At 52.1% G+C, this 15390-nt stretch overlaps 1 protein-coding gene across 2 annotated transcripts in view; it reads right to left on the bottom strand.

Moving 5' to 3' along the window:
• Window positions 1-2510: 2510 nt before the first annotated feature.
• The window catches only part of Acsf3 (acyl-CoA synthetase family member 3), a 52096-nt gene continuing 39216 nt past the window's right edge, over window positions 2511-15390 (bottom strand). For both annotated transcript variants that reach the window (XM_045151389.1, XM_004666076.2), the window contains 3 exons: window positions 7539-7673; window positions 7042-7153; window positions 2511-2977 (listed from right to left, as the gene is read on the bottom strand). In XM_045151389.1, coding sequence (XP_045007324.1) covers window positions 2860-2977; window positions 7042-7153; window positions 7539-7673 — 365 coding nt within the window. In that variant the 3' untranslated portion in view covers window positions 2511-2859. The remainder of the gene's footprint in view (window positions 2978-7041; window positions 7154-7538; window positions 7674-15390) is intronic.

Raw genomic sequence — 15390 nt, 5'->3', positions numbered from 1 at the left:
GGAGTTCAAGGCCACCCTAGTGAATTCCAGGTCAGCCTGGGCTACAGTGAGACCCTACTTCGAATAACAAGAAAAAAAAAAAAAAAAGAAAGAAAATGAAATATTTTTAAAAAGGGCTGGAGAAGCCAGGCGTGGTGGCTCATGCTTTCAATTTCAGCACTTGGAAGGAGGATCGCCATGAGTTCGAGGCCCTTCTGAGAATAAAGAGTGAATTCCAGGTCAGCCTGGGCCAGAGTGAGAACCTACCTTGAAAAAAAGGTGGTGGTGGTGGTGGGGGGGCTGGAGAGATGGCTTAGTGGTTAAGGCGCTTGCCCATGAAGCCTAAGGACCCAGGTTTGATTCCCTAGTACCTGCACAAGGTACTACAGCTGCACAGGGTGGCACATGCTTCTGGAGTTGGTTTGCAGTGGCTAAGGCTCTGGAGTGCCCATTCTGTCTCTTTCAAATAAATAAATAAAAATAGTTTAAAAAAAAGAGGGCCGGCTGTAGTGACACATGCTATTAATAACCCTGGGAGGCAGAGGCAGGAGGATTGCCATGAGTTTGAGGCCACCCTGAGAGAATTCCAGGTCAGCCTGGGCTAGAGTGAAACCCTACCTAAAAAAAAGAGAGTAAGGGGTTAGTGGCTAGTGTCTTGTGGCTTGAGAGAGGCTGTGACCTCTGACCATGGGGAGCCTTATATTTGCTACAGACAGCCCAGTCCTCCTGTGCACTGGGTCTGGACACTAGGAAGAAAGGTGGTGCAGAAAGCCACTGAGGCCCGATGGTTTGCCTCCTTATGCTATTCCTGACCATGACCCTAGGGTCTTGAGGCTGGAGACTCAGTCCCTAACTGATACCGAATGAAGCCAGTAGCAGCTGTGATATTTTATTTTACTTATTTATTACAGAGAGGGCCTCTAGCCACTGTAAATGAATTCCAGATGCACGTGCCACCATGTGCATCTGGCTTATGTGGGTCCTAAGGCTTCGCAGGCAAGCGCCTTAACCACTAAGCCATTTCTCCAGCTCAGCTGAGATGTTTTCTGCAGGGTAATGGCAGGTTAGAGCACTACAGAGTGGCTCCCACAGTCTGTGCTGGGGTTCCCTGAGAGTCTTCATACCTCTCCTGAGCAACAGCACAGCTTCTGGGAGCCCCAGTTCTCTGGCAGCTCCCCAAGTACTCTGGACTCTGAGCCCCACCAGGCTGGGCGGGTGCCCGTCACCATGTCTGAGACCTTGCTCGCTTTTGGCCCTCACTTGATGACTGCAGTTTGCTCACTGTGGCCTGTGTGTGCGTGCAGGGCAGGCATGGGCATTTCTAGCTAAGTGAGGACTTTCTGAAAGCCACAGGCATCCAGTCTTTTGGCACACGGGCCTGTTTCCAGAGAGATGTGCAGAAAGGAAAAACTGGCCTTTTGCTGGGAGGCAGTTGTGCTCCATCCTTGACTGGCCTGTGCAGGGACTGTGACCAATTGGCAGAGTCCCGTATGGCTGAGCCTTGGTACCAGACATGGCCACCAACACAGATGACTGTATGTCACACAGTGACATGAGCATGCTGGCAGTTCGGGATTTCGAGGACAAAGAGGGTCAAAGCTGTAAAGCAAAGGCCGCAGCATATTTGTAGCAAGGGCACTAATGTTATCACCATGGCATCTGATACATGAAATGGCATCAGATAAATGTGTTGGTACTTTTAGGAAGCAGAAACTTCCAGACTCAAGTAATGCAAGAGCAAAATCAATGGACCACACTCCTGCAGGATGAATTTGGATTTCATTTTCCTAGTAGAGACTGGCCTCGGAGTGACTTTCTCTGCAAAGGCACTGGCTCCTAGGGTTACAGCAGATGCTCAGGGTCCAAGGACAGCACCGGTGACAGCACTGGGACGTGGGAGGCTGGTAACTGTGCACAGTGTGAGCTCAGCGGGGCGGGAGGCCTGGTGTTCCCTCTGCATACTGCCCCGCTGAAAGGCAGAGCTGCCTGCTGCTCTGGCGCCTCTGCCTGGTTGACAGAGTCGATGCTGTTGCCCGAGCGGAGTGAATGCTCCATACAGGCCAAGGCCACAGCTGTGACCGCCCTTCCTGGAGGCTGTGGTGGGAGGGGTGAGGCTCTCCAGGAGCTTCTGCTTTCCCACATGGCCTGAGTGCACAGGGCAAGTGGACTCCACACAGGTGGGCCAGTTATGTGACCAAGTATGACCTAGATGGCCGGGCAGCTGGGAACTGACCATGCCGTGGGCTTGGAGAGTTAGGAAGGCTACAAGATGTGGACACAGCAGGCAGAGGAGACAGGTGTTTGGGAAGGTGGCAAAGAAGGCATTACACAGAGAAGGCTTAGAAGGACCCCCAGGCTGGGGGCAGGGCAGGGTCAAGGAAAAGAATTTGGGGACAGCCTACAGTGGCTTTGAGGACTTTCAGTGTTTGCTGGCACATGCAGTAGACAGGGTGACAGATCAGAGTACCCCGGGCCCAGAGCCCTGGCCTAGGTAATTGTGACCTGTAGACCATGGCTACACACACAGGACAGACACTTGTCTTCTGTCTTTATTTCATCTTTTTTCTCAGCAACACCTCTGGGACCTGCCCTGAAGATAGCCAGGAGCCCCGGGCATGGGGCACTGTCCACCACGGCCATGCCCTCACTGCACTTGTGAAGTTGGCACACCCAGCGAACAGTGGACCACTGAGGCCATGGCCGTGCCTGGGACGACTTGAGCTTCAATGGTCAACCTGGAGTGGGGGGCACTTCCCTCCAAACAGAACCAGGCTGCTCTTGATTCTGCTCAACATGATTTGGGGAATTCCACTGTAAAGCCCAAGGGTTGTGCTTGAGGGGGACGCTTGTCCTCTGGCTTCAGTCCAGCTGGCTGCCCGGTCACGAGGGGTAGAACTGCTTGACCAGGTCCTTCTTGTTTACCTTGCCCATCTGATTCCGCGGGATCTCCTCTACCAGCAGCAGCTCAGAGGGTATAGCGTAGGGGGCCATAACGCCTCTGCAGAGACAGGCACAGTCTGAGGTGCACGTGGCCCCAGCCCTGGGAAACATGGGCAACCCCACATCCAGCAGCCACTGTGCAAATGCACCCCAACTTTGCTGGTAGCCAGGAATACCGACTGCAGGAAGGGCGTTACTCTCCAGGAACACAGCCCCCACGCTTCTAACAACTTAAGAGGCAGCCCAGTGCCTCACACACTTCTCAACTTCAGCCATGATTTCTGGACTTTCTGCAACCCACACCCCTCCATGTCACACTGTTCTTGCCTGAAATCCTGCCCAGCACTTATGCTACCAACCCCACGGCTCACACACCACCAGATGACACGAGACAACACTCCTGAAGTCATCTGCAATGTCTGCGCTCAGCCTCCATGTGCTGTCACTGTCAGCACAGACTGTGGCAGAGCTGTAGTCACCTGGTGCACACTGGCACTCGGCTCTTGGCTCTTCAGATCTCCAGCAGTTATTCTCCCTAGTGATTTTCTCCCATGTCATCTTCTAGAAAATCCACAAAGGAGGGCTGGAGAGATGGCTTAGTGGTTAAGGCACATGCCTGCAAAGTCCAAGGACCCAGGTTCGATTCTCCAGGTCCCATGTAAGCCAGAGGCACATGGTGGTGCATGCATCTGGACTGCATACCCATCCTCTCTCACTCCCTCCCTCCCTCTCTCTCTAGCATGGAGTTCATTTGCAGTAGCTGGAAGCCCTGGCATGCCTATTCTCACTCAAATAAATAAATAAATAAATATGTAAAAATCTTAAACCAAAAGAAAACCCACAAAGGAGCCTGGGCTCCATGGGGACATTTCCCCTCACCATGCAGCTTTATGTCTCTGCTCTGCCTCCTGGTGCCCTGACCCTTTCCTTCCAACCTTTCTGGCAGGTTTACTTGGCCTGGACATTTTTAGTCTTTTTACAGGGAGGTGCATCTCTCTTCAATACAGTGTGATAGGGAGTCTGTATGTCAGCCTCCACAATCTGCTGACGCGATGGCCTGGCAACCAGCACCAGATGTAGGTACTCATGGCCAGTGCCCATCACTGGATAGAGATGGGCGGTGGGGGGGGGCGGGCGGGAGGAGAGGGCAACTTGCTCCTGACCATAAAGGAAATGTCCAATTACTCCAGGTCCTTAGATCTCCTCCCTCAGCAGGAATGTCCCTTCTCCAAGATTAAGAATTCTTGCCAGGCGTGGTGGTGCATGACTTTAATCCCGGCATCCCAGTACTCAGGAAGCAGAGGTAGGAGGATCGCTGTGAGTTCGAGGCCACCCTGAGACTATATAGTGAATTCCAGGTCAGCCTGGACTAGAGTGAGAGCCTACCTTGAAAAAACAAAAAACAAAACAAAACAAAAAGTATCTATTGAAATGACTTCATGGCTTTAATATTGTAAGCATGGTAAACTATACTGACTGATTTTCAACACTTAGCCTAGTCACAATGCTACATTGTCCATGATGACTAAGGCTTTTTTATTATTTACTTCTTGGTTTTTTGAGGTAGGGTTTCACTCTAGCCCAGGCTGACCTAGAATTCACTATGTAGTCTCAGGGTGGCCTCGAACTCAGAGCAATCCTCCTACCTCTGCCTCCTGAGTGCTGGGGTTTAAGGCGCATGCCATCATGCCCAGCTTAACCATGGCTTTTTTTTCCCTTCCTTCCTTCCCTCCTTTCTTTCTGAACATGACTTCATTTGGTAGTGTTTTGTTAAGCATTAGTGTGCCTGCCTATCATGAAATGGCCTGCCTTTTTAAAAAAATTTGTTTTTATTTATTTATTTGAGAGAGGAAAAAAAGGCAGAGAGAGGGAGAGGAGAGAGAGAGAGACAGAATGGGCATACCAGGGCATCCAGCCACTGCAAACAAACTCCAGACCCATACACCACCTTGTGCATCTGGCTTACATGGGTCCTGGGGAATTGAACATGGGTCCTTTGGCTTTGCAGACAAGCATCTTAACGACTAAGCCATCTCTCCAGCCCTGGCCTGGCTTTTTTGTTGTTTTGGTAGCAGGAGTCTGCTGTCCCATGAAATGAATCAGAAAGTGTTCCTTTGTACTCTACTAGAGATGTGTATGTGCTTATTTGGAGTGTCCCACAAATTCAACTGGATAATATGCTACTAGAGTCTTCTGACATTTACTTCATTACAGAACTCTGGGCTGCAGAGATAGCTCAGTGGTCAAAGCACACCTGCAAAGTCTAAGGATCCCCATTTAATTCTCACATAAAGGAAGATGCACTAGGTAGCACATGCACTTCGAGTTCATTCATGGAAGGGGCTAGAGGCCCTGGTGCACCCATTCGCTCTCTCCCTTTCTCTCTCTCTCTCTCTCTCTGTGTGTGTATACCTTTTCTCTCTCTCAAAAAAAATACAGTTTAAAAAACAAACAAACATAGAATTCTTCAGCCTCTGGCTTTTGTGTCGGTTTTGGTAATTTATCCATGTTACCAGCACTGTCAGCTATAATGGGGATACACTTAAGGCTGCAGGGCACCTGCTGGGGACTGTTGGGCTGCTGTCATGTCATTCCTGTCACACTTGGGTTCTCAGTATGCCTCCTTTCTCCTTCTCTTTCCCAGGGTGTCATGTAGCCAGGCTAGCCTTGAACTTACTATATAGCTCAGGGTCTTCCTGTCTCGCCACTCAAATGCTAGGATTACAAGGGGGTGTCAGCAGGCAGGCCTAGCTTTCTTTCCCTTTGAGTTTCAGAATCAGAATCTTCAGTGCGGAGAAAAGTTAGCTTCCTTCCAGACCCTGTCTGCAACGTTTGGATAAATGTTCTAATTTACCTCCTCCCTCCCTGTCTTCCAGATCGAGGGTCTCCTCACACCTACAATGAACCCAGCTCAAGCCCTGTGAAGGACTGGCAAAGAGGCAGACGGACGTGAAGCACTGAGTGTACAAGGGCCATAAGCCCAGCACTGTGGGCACAGGCCACCACCTGAGAAACCAGGGCTGCTACATGACCTCGATCCAACAGTGACTGCAGCTCAGCATAGGAGGCTTGAAGGCTTTTCTTCTCAACAAAGTAATTGTTTAATCAAAGCAGCAACTGGCCAACCAGACTCTTGTTGCCTTTGCTAAGCTGCAGAGCTCCAACTGTGATTTTGCAAATCCAGGGGAATCTTTAATTGGCCAGCTGTGCTGCCCCTGATGAAACAAGGGTTCCTACTGTTTGCGAAGTCGTGAGCCAAAAATATGCCTACGCTAAGTCGGGGAGGGGGGTGGGGGGGGGAGTGTGGGGAGATGCATCAGTCAGGATGGGACTTCTAAGATGTAAGAGAAAGGCGCCTGAAGTTACCATTGTGGTCTAGAGGGGAAGCTGAAACTGGCTCTGTTTCAAAGGTCTCAGTGGGCCCCCTTCTGTCCTGCGGTGACCACAGGTACTAAGGAGGGTCTGTACCCTGGGGAGATAACAGAAACCACTAGGGGCTGAGACAGGGGAAAGATGAAGGTTAAGGCGAAGAGGGTAGGGCAGGGTAGGATGGAGAAGGTCCAGCAACTGGGCCCAAGGTAGAAGCTGTGGCCATGGGCCCCAGGAGCTGAGGGCCAGGGGTGCAGTAGGCTCTGTGGGGCCCAAAGAAGGGTGCGAGGCACCTAAGCCATTCTCAGGGCAAGAAGGGAAGAGGCTACTGGGCCAGGAGGCTGGGCAGGTCTAGCAGGAGAGGAAGGGGCAGCTATGTAGCCCAGTGCCCATGGCCAGCTCTGGATCAGGAGGGCACTTTGCTGGCGGTATGTAGCCTGGCCACATTTTGGGATTCATCTTGAAGCCGAGATAGGACATATTTGCTTCTGTCCCAGGAATGTAATTTTCTGCCACCAAGACTACTGCCTCCAAAGCAGATCTGTAGCCAGCAGCCCTTCCTGTTCCCAGGCCTGCACAAACCAGGGGCTATGGAGCTGACCCTTCCAAACTTCTTCCTCCCTCCTCCCCAGAAGGACAATGTCAAGACCCAGAACAGTCCACTCCTGTTCCCCAAGACAGTCCCTTCAGAACCTATACATATCTCACAGCTCCCACACCTCAAGGAGCATCCACCCCTGTTCCCAGGCCTACCTGGCCCATTCCTTGAGCTCTCTGTGGGACAGTGAGCATCCTTCTTGAAGGGTCACCACAGCTGTGATCCGTTGGCCCCATGTCACATCTGGAACTCCAATCACCGCCACATCTGAGGACAGGAGGACAGGTTGGGGATGCCTAGGAAAGCCCTGATGACCACGATGGCTGAACGGCACTGGGAAGTGGGCAGCAGTGCCTGGCAGTGGTCTGAATGAGGTTCTCATGGGAGTTGGGGCGGGCTCCCCAATGTCTCTGGGCAGCAGGGTCTCCTGTTTGGCTTTGTGTCCTGGTTAAGCCTGTCGGCCACTCAGGTGTAGTGGACAGCAACTCCGAGTTGTCATCAGGGCCCCTCCTGCCAGTGACCAGGTGGGAACAGAACCTAATTTTAAAGGGTCACTACTGGCATAGAGAAGTGGGTCCCTGTCTGACAGTCTAAAGCTTGGCTCAGCAGATAAGTTAGCACTGAGGACTCCCCCAGGACTCCATCCACTCACCCATGATGCTAGGGTGGGACAGCAGATGCCACTCAATTTCCAGGGCGCTGACTTTATAGCCTCCAGTCTTGATGATGTCCACTGATGTGCGGCCTCGGATCCAGTACCTGCCGTCCTTGAACACAGCAGTATCCCCTGGAAAATGAGGCTCTGTGATAGCCCTAGACAATATGGGTGCATCTGGCCCCCAGGTAACCCTGGTGGCCACCATCATAGTCCTGGGAGGTCATGTGCATCCGTGTGGGCCCTGACTGCCCATGGGATCTATACTCGTTTCCTGTGGGGCCTGGGTCTAGTCCCATGTGTCCTTCCCCACTCTCCATCCACTGACTCTGCCCCACCCATGGCTGGCAGTGGGCTGGAAGCATAGAAGGCCCCATGGCATGTCAGGAACTGGTTGGGTCCCTGTGGTCTGTGAACACGCTGAACTCAACAGCCAGTGAGGTCATGCTTCTATCACAGCAGCCCAGGACAGCAGGCAGAGGTTTGAAAACGTAGCAGCAGCAGTTCAGCGGCTTGATGGTGACGCAAGGTGAGTTATGCTAAGGAGGTGTGAGGGGCAGCTCTGACACGATCCCTTCATGTCCTCACGCAGACAAGACCCAGCCTGGCCACCACCAAGTGTCTTTCTGTGGTATCCAAGGCCCATGAAAATACTCCCACCCCACGCTGAGTAAAAACAAGCGAAGCGCACACCTTCTGACATACCATCAGTGGGGCTCTGGGGTGAGCAGGCAGTCACTGTTAGCCCCTTCCCCAGTATGGGGGTGCCCCCTTAGCCACCCCCTACTGCATGTTCTCCTGTCCTTCTGCACCTGAAGCCCACCATCTCCAAACGGCGTCTGTTTTCTCCCAGAGCAAAGTGGCCACTCTCACCTGCTCCTTGGACGTGAGGCCTGGGGCCTGCAGAGCTTGTGGTGAGCTCCATAGAAATACCAGCAGCACAGGAGGAGCCGGCCAGAGCACAGGGCTGCGGTCCTAGCCCAAGGCATCCTCTGGCAAAGGCGTTGTGCACGTGTGTATGTCTGTGTGTGAGTGTGCACTCACCAGCGCACATGCACTCGCCTGTGTGCGCATGTCCTCGCATGCATGCATTTGCGTGATCGTGACCGTGTGTCGGTATGTCGATGGGTGCCGCAGCCTCTGATGGCAGTGCTGCGGCCTCACTGTCTCCTCACATGTTCCAAGTGCTCTCTGCGGGGCATTAGCTACAATCAATCATAAATATTTCATTATACATCATGCTGTCCAGCATGGGAACGCATCATCCATCACCTTGCCGCTCCTGGGGACCTGTGGTGTGGGGTTTGCTCCAGTCTATTAAACAAGATGGATGGGTACCCTGGACAGGCACTGAGCTTACTTATGGTGCAGAGGGAAGGCCAGCCCCAGGAGCAATGGCGGGTGCTGGGCAGTTTTCTCTAGTCTGGCAGCTCTGAACTGACAGGTGGCAGAAGAGCTGGCCAGGTGGCCTCAGCTTAGGCTAAGGGCAGCCTGTTGGGTAGGTGCTAATGGGAGGGAAAGGACACAGGTGTGGGCTGTGAGGTAGACATGGCCTGCCCTGAGTCCCAAGGGACCCTCTGTGGGCCTCTCCCATTCCCGCCATGGCTCCTGATCCAGCTGGAGTACTCAGACTGTACAGTGTCAGTCTGAAGACTCTTATCCCATGGGCATCAGGCTGCTCGCTGTCCAAGTGAGGTGGCACCTGGCATATGAGGGTCCCTTCAGGAAGCTGACACTGCTCCCCTCGGGCTCCCAGGACACAGCAGCGGGTGTGTGTGTGTGCAGGCACTGTCGCAGGAACCCCAAGTGTGTACTTGGGCTGGAGCTCTGCAAAGCAACCTCTCTACACAGTGATAGCAATGGTTGTAAGCAACAGGGACTGGCAAGTGATGGTTCAGGAACACCACAGGATGCTGGATGCCTGCCTCAGTGTCCCTCTGTGCCTAGAAGGTATCTGGGAGGAAGGAGTCAGAGCTCAATTCTCACCGCCTCCCAAGGGTCATAAAGCAGATAGCAGTGAAACACAACTGAAGATGCAAGGGAGCTGCAAGGTTAAGTCCTGAGGGCTTACATTCCACATGATTGATGGTTTCAGGCCCAGGAGGAGGCTGAGCTGTGGGGAGGCTCCAGCTGGCAGCACCCTGGCATTCACAAAGATGGAGACACTTCTAGTGTCAGTGATCTGCACCCCAGTGACACAGTGCTAGTCCTACCCAGCCAGGGGGTGGGGTCACCATGCCTTCCCGTCTCCCTCCGGACAGGGCAACTCACGATGCTTTGGTCCGTGTTTGGGGATACCTATGTCTTGGCTAGAACATATTTTTGAACTTCCTTGACTTGACTTTCCTTGCTAAGACATAAGGTTATTTCCTCATGGTCAATCGCAGAAGTGCCTCTGAGGTGCAACCAGAGGGTCATGCCTGGGGCCTTTCTTCTGTGTCCCGAAGCCATGCTGCTCACAACTTGCCACAGCTGCAGGCCCTCACACAACAGCCTTCTCTTGCGGCTCCGACGATGCTGATGTCTAAGCCACGGGGATGTACTTGGCCTTAACCGACCTCAGCCTCAGAGACTTAGCCTGAACCTCCGTGGTTGAGGTCTCTGGCCCAGGTGACGGGCTGAGAAGAAACGGCTTGTGCAGCGCTGCGCAGGCCATTATCTCTGCTGAGATGATCTGATCCCATTCCGCTAGAGCAGCACTTGCTGTGGGGTCTGAAGCAGGGTAGGGAGCCCGCACCAGGGCCCTCGTCATTCCCTCATTAGAGCAAGGCCCGAGCTTTCTGTAGTGTGGCCAAGTGGCAGCTCAGTGGCTTTGGGCCATGTGCTTGTTCTCGGCACTGAGTGCCTGGGAAGGCTGCTGTCTTCAGTCCATTGTGTTCTTGGCCTCCAGATGCTGAAGGCCTGCACCCTCCAATGGTACAGTGAATGTCCTGAAAGTGAGGACTGGGAATTCACAGCATGTGGGGAGGAGGCGAGGTGGCCCATGATGATCCTTCTCCACTGGAAGCAGAAGCCGGAGGCAGAGGCAACATGTACCTTTTCCTGTTGCCACTGCTCCAGGGCACCCTCCCTGGGTCCTTCTTCACATGTGGCTGAGCACTAGGGGCCTTCACATAAGCGCCAGTCCAGATGTGCCCTAGGGCTTCAGTGATCCATCCCGTGCTGTCTTTAGGGTCCAAAAGAAAGTGGCCACCACATCGGCTCCCTTTCATGGGTTGGAGTGTGGACTGGTCTGCCCATGGAAAAAGAGTGTGGCACTGCTCCCAAGACCACAAGCAAGAGGGCAGAGTCATGAACATCCATGCCCTTCTTAGCATCGAGATGTCTGTGAGGGAGGTGGTGGCTGCCCATAAGAAGGTCGTGCCTGGCATTGCCTGCCACAGCAGCGGGAGGCTAGGCAGGTTGGAGAGGGCCTGCGGTCCTGTCGGGAGCCCCAGTGGTGGGCGCTGGCAGGAGCGGTGCGGTTCCAGGATTCTGGGAGGCTGTGAGCCGGCTATGCACCCCATGGCACAATCATCGTTCTGCTGGTGGCCTTGAGCAGAAGCCTCCCATTGTCCCAAAAGAAACCCCGGGTCTCTCTCAGGTCCCTCCTGCCTGGAGACCGCCAGCCAGGGCTCTCCAGTACAGTTGCCCTTTAGCTGTGCATGAACACCATGTTCTTTCCATTCTACATATGGGGTGTCTCTGCCCTGTGTTCCTCCTTTTCCCTCCCTTGCTGGTGCCTTCTCTGGAAGTCCCCTGGATGCTGCAGTCTCAAGGGACTTGTGTTATTTTCCTCCCAGTCTTGAGTCTGTCCTTAAAGAGTTACACTTTAATTTGTGACTTCTGACTTCTCAGTGTAGAGCTGCCTTGGGCCCCCCATTTATCTTGACCTGCCATGTTTCTGGTGTAGAGGGCAAACCTACCGACCCCCCGTCCTGTCCTGGCCACAGAGTAAGGATGGTGGGTTTATCTCTCTGGTTCCAACCTCATTATCAAGGGCCAGAGATAGAAAGGCCAGGATGGAGGCCAAGGGATGAGGCTCCATCCAGGGCAACAGATTGTCAGGTGGGAAGTTAAAGACAAGTCTTCATTTTGAAATGCACATCAAACAAGTTAAATAACTTTTACTTTTTATAACAACATATTTATCAAAATGCATTGATTCTAGATTCAGCCTCCTGCCAATGTATCTCCTCAGTCTGGCCTGTTGTGCATATTAAAGGAGTTTTGCTCTGACAGGAACAATATGGCAATCAATAAAATCTTATTACATGAATTTATGTACTGCTTTCAAACCCAGTGTTAGTTCATGTCTTCCTTAAACTGTAATTGAAATAAATCTCTGTGATGCTCAGATTCTGATTTCTGATATACGGATGGAGTTGGGCAGTGCCTTTCCCTAGGGGCCTTGCCAGGGAAGTCATATTCTGTGGCCTAAAGTTAGAATGCATTCCTGGCTGGGATGGTCCTGATCTTACACATGACAAAACAGTTTCCATTCTGTTGAGGATGGGGCCACTAGTCAGTTGCAACAGCAGACGCCTGCAGGCAGCCACAGAATACATCTTACACTTGGACTTTTGGTCATCAAATCTCTGGGGACACTGCCTGCCATAACCCCTCCTGTCCTTCAACCCTACCTGGGCTCTTCTTGTCTGAAGGAGAGGCAGCTGAGGCTGGCTAGGGAAGGTACCATGACCCTGTCCTTCTTGTGGGGCTCAATAAAGGGTCACCCACCCAGCAACTGTTTCATAGCTCCAGTGAATAGGGGAGTGTTCATGACAGAGGGGAGCCAGCTGTCACTGCCACCACAGAAGGAAGCCTCTGAGACCCAAGACTGGGAGGCTAAAAGTCCAAGAAAGTGCTAGAAGGAATAGGAAATTAAAGCAAAACAGACCCTCTGATAAACAGAGCAGTGATAACTTCTCAGGTCTGCAAGCCTTACCAAAACTTGCCTGAGACAATGGCAGACCAGACACAAGGAGAATTCCTAGACATAGCTTTGTTTTTGTTATTTGTTGTTCATTTGTTTTTTTAAAACCTAAAACCAGGAGGAAGTAGGAGACTGTTTGTGGAAGTGGATTCACACCAAGCTCCAGATGCTCTGGTCAGGAGGGTGGGACCTCGAGGAGGGACTGCAGGTCCACTTATCCAGACAGCGCCCACAGCCCTGGTCCCAGCAAGGTGGGTGCAGCAGACCGTAGACACAGTCTTCAGGAGCAGGGCCAGAACAGGACAGCAGAGCCCAGGTTCCCAAGTAGCCTTGACTAGGGATCAAAAATTACCAACAGGGCTGGAGAGATGGCTTAGCGGTTAAACGCTTGCCTGTGAAGCCTAAGGACCCCGGTTCGAGGCTCGGTTCCCCAGGTCCCACGTTAGCCAGATGCACAAGGGGGCGCACGCGTCTGGAGTTCGTTTGCAGAGGCTGGAAGCCCTGGCGCGCCCATTCTCTCTCTCTCCCTCTATCTGTCCTTCTCTCTGTGTCTGTCACTCTCAAATAAACAAATAAATAAAAATTAAAAAAAAAATTACCAACAAGGCAGGGGTGGTGGTGGGGCTGCGGGCTCTTGCTCCTACACTGATAAAGCCCCTGGAATCTTGAGTCTTTTGGGATATAGTGGAACTGGCCAGGCCAGTGGACTCTAGGTCACGGATAGATAACTATGACACAGCAGTTTGCAAATACCCTCGCTCAGAGTCCACATGCTTTCTAGGAAACCAGGTTCAGACATAGCCTACAAAGTTAGACGCAAACCAGGAAGAGCCATTGTTGGCACTTGTACCAGCCCAGCACCAGGAGTGTGAGGCCCATGCACTGCAGTATTGGCCCCATCTGCGTGGACATGCACTTTCTGCAGTTTCAAAATCAGGGACTCGCCCTCAGAAGTCAAGCATGTTGGAACCGGGCACTTTCCCTTTTCTTGTTTCCGAGTCAGGAAGGTCCTGGTGTTTTCTCATCCTCCCAGGCAAAAGTGGTGTGGCAGTTCAGGTGTCCCCCATAAACTTGGGTGTTCTGAATGCCAGGTTCCCAGCTGATGGAGATTTGGGAATAAACACCTCCTGGAGGCTGTGTATTATTGAGGGCAGGCTTATATATGGGTGTTAAAGCCAGTTTCCCCATGCCAGTGTTTGGCACACTCTCCTACTGCTGCTGTCCACCTGATGTTGGTGAGGAGGAGATGTCCACCCTCTTCTCATGCCATTGTTTTCCCCTGCCGTCATGGAGCTTCCCTCAAGCCTATAAGCCAAATAAACCCTTCTTTTTTCCCACAAGCTGCTCTTGGTCAGGTGATTTCTGCCAACAATGAGAACTTGACTGCAACAGATAGTTATTTGTTTATGGGGCCAGGGGAGAAATGTGGTGGTTTGATTTAGGTGTCCCCCATAAACTTATGCATTCTAGATGCTAGGTTCCCAGCTGGAGATTTGGGGATTAACGCCTCCTAGAGGTAGTGTATTGATGGGGACAGGTTTGTGGGTATTACAGCCAGTATCTAAATGCCAGTGTTTGGCGCACTCTCCTGTTCCCATTGTCCACCTGATGTTGGCCAGGAGGTGATGTCCACCCTCTGCTCATGCAATTGCTTTCCCCTGCCATCATGGAGCTTCCCCTTGAGTCTGTAAGCCAAAATAAACCTATTTCCTACAAGCTGCTCTTGGTAGGGTGATTTATGCCAGCAATGTGAACCTGACTGCAACAAGCAGGAAACTCAAGTGTCAGAGATTAACATTCACACTGGTGGGCTGGAGAGATGGCTCAGTCGTTAAAGGTATTTGCTTGCAAAACCTAATGACCTGGGTTTGATTTCTCCGTACCCACATAAACCCATATGCACAAAGTGGCACATGTGTCTGGAGTATGTGAGCAGTGGCAGGAGGCCCTGGTGTGCCCATTCTCTCTCTCTTTGTTTGCTTCTTTCTCTGTCTCTCTGTCACAAAGTTTGTAGCTGTGAGGGGAGCAACCACCAACACCCCCTCGGGCCTTAAGAGGCGCTCCCCTGCACATTCTCTAGGCAGGAATGGCTGTGGAGAGAAGAGTGGAAAAAGTAGGAGCACAGGGTGTTCAGTGGGTGACCCTTTCTCTCACCTCAATCCACAGGGTCAGCAGGGAAAGAGGTGGTGGTCTGGGACCTTCCCATTTGCCAGCGATAGCCACTCTCCAGTTTATGCCAGAATCTACATGGCAGGAGGGCCAGCCAGGGAAAGGGTTAAGTTTAATTTATCCTGATTTCTACTTAATATCATGCTCTCCCCGTAGGAGTAGCAGCTGTGAGCTGATTGCACGCTCTCATTATGCAGTCTGTATTGCTAATGGCCTGTGACAAAGGCTTGCCGGCTCCCCGGCCTTACCCCCGAGAGCCAATTAAACACACACACTCCCTTCCTGTTTGTAGCACGTTACAATGAAATTAAACTGAATTTCAAAATCATTTTCTCCTGAAGACATCTCTTTACAATAATTAATGCATGCTACTCCTTTTCAGCTGAAAGGCCCACCAGGAGTGCCCACTGCCCACGTGGCTCCTGCTGCCACTCCAGGGTTCTGTGAGTCCCGACATCAGTGAAACCCACAGGGTTCAGTTCCTGTGCTTTTAAAGCAAAGATCCACAGCTTTTGATCCCAACTTAAACATAAAAGAAGGTGACCACAAAGCAAGTCAGGATTCCCATGGGGACTGCAGAGGGAGCTGCTGAAAGCAAGATTCACTCAAAAGCAGTGTTTCCTAAATACCACACCAGAGGGACAATAGCAGGAGGTTTGTTTCCTCCAGATAGCTGGCATTAAACGGATGTTTACAGAGGGAATGCTGGGTGGCCGTGTGTTAATATACTCAACACCTCCTGTCACAGACCCAGGAGACACAAAC

This window comes from Jaculus jaculus, chromosome 1, assembly GCF_020740685.1.
Source record: "Jaculus jaculus isolate mJacJac1 chromosome 1, mJacJac1.mat.Y.cur, whole genome shotgun sequence".
Lineage (NCBI taxonomy): Eukaryota > Metazoa > Chordata > Mammalia > Rodentia > Dipodidae > Jaculus > Jaculus jaculus.
The sequence above is the reverse complement of the archived record's forward strand: the minus strand, read 5'-3'. Positions and strand labels throughout refer to the sequence as shown.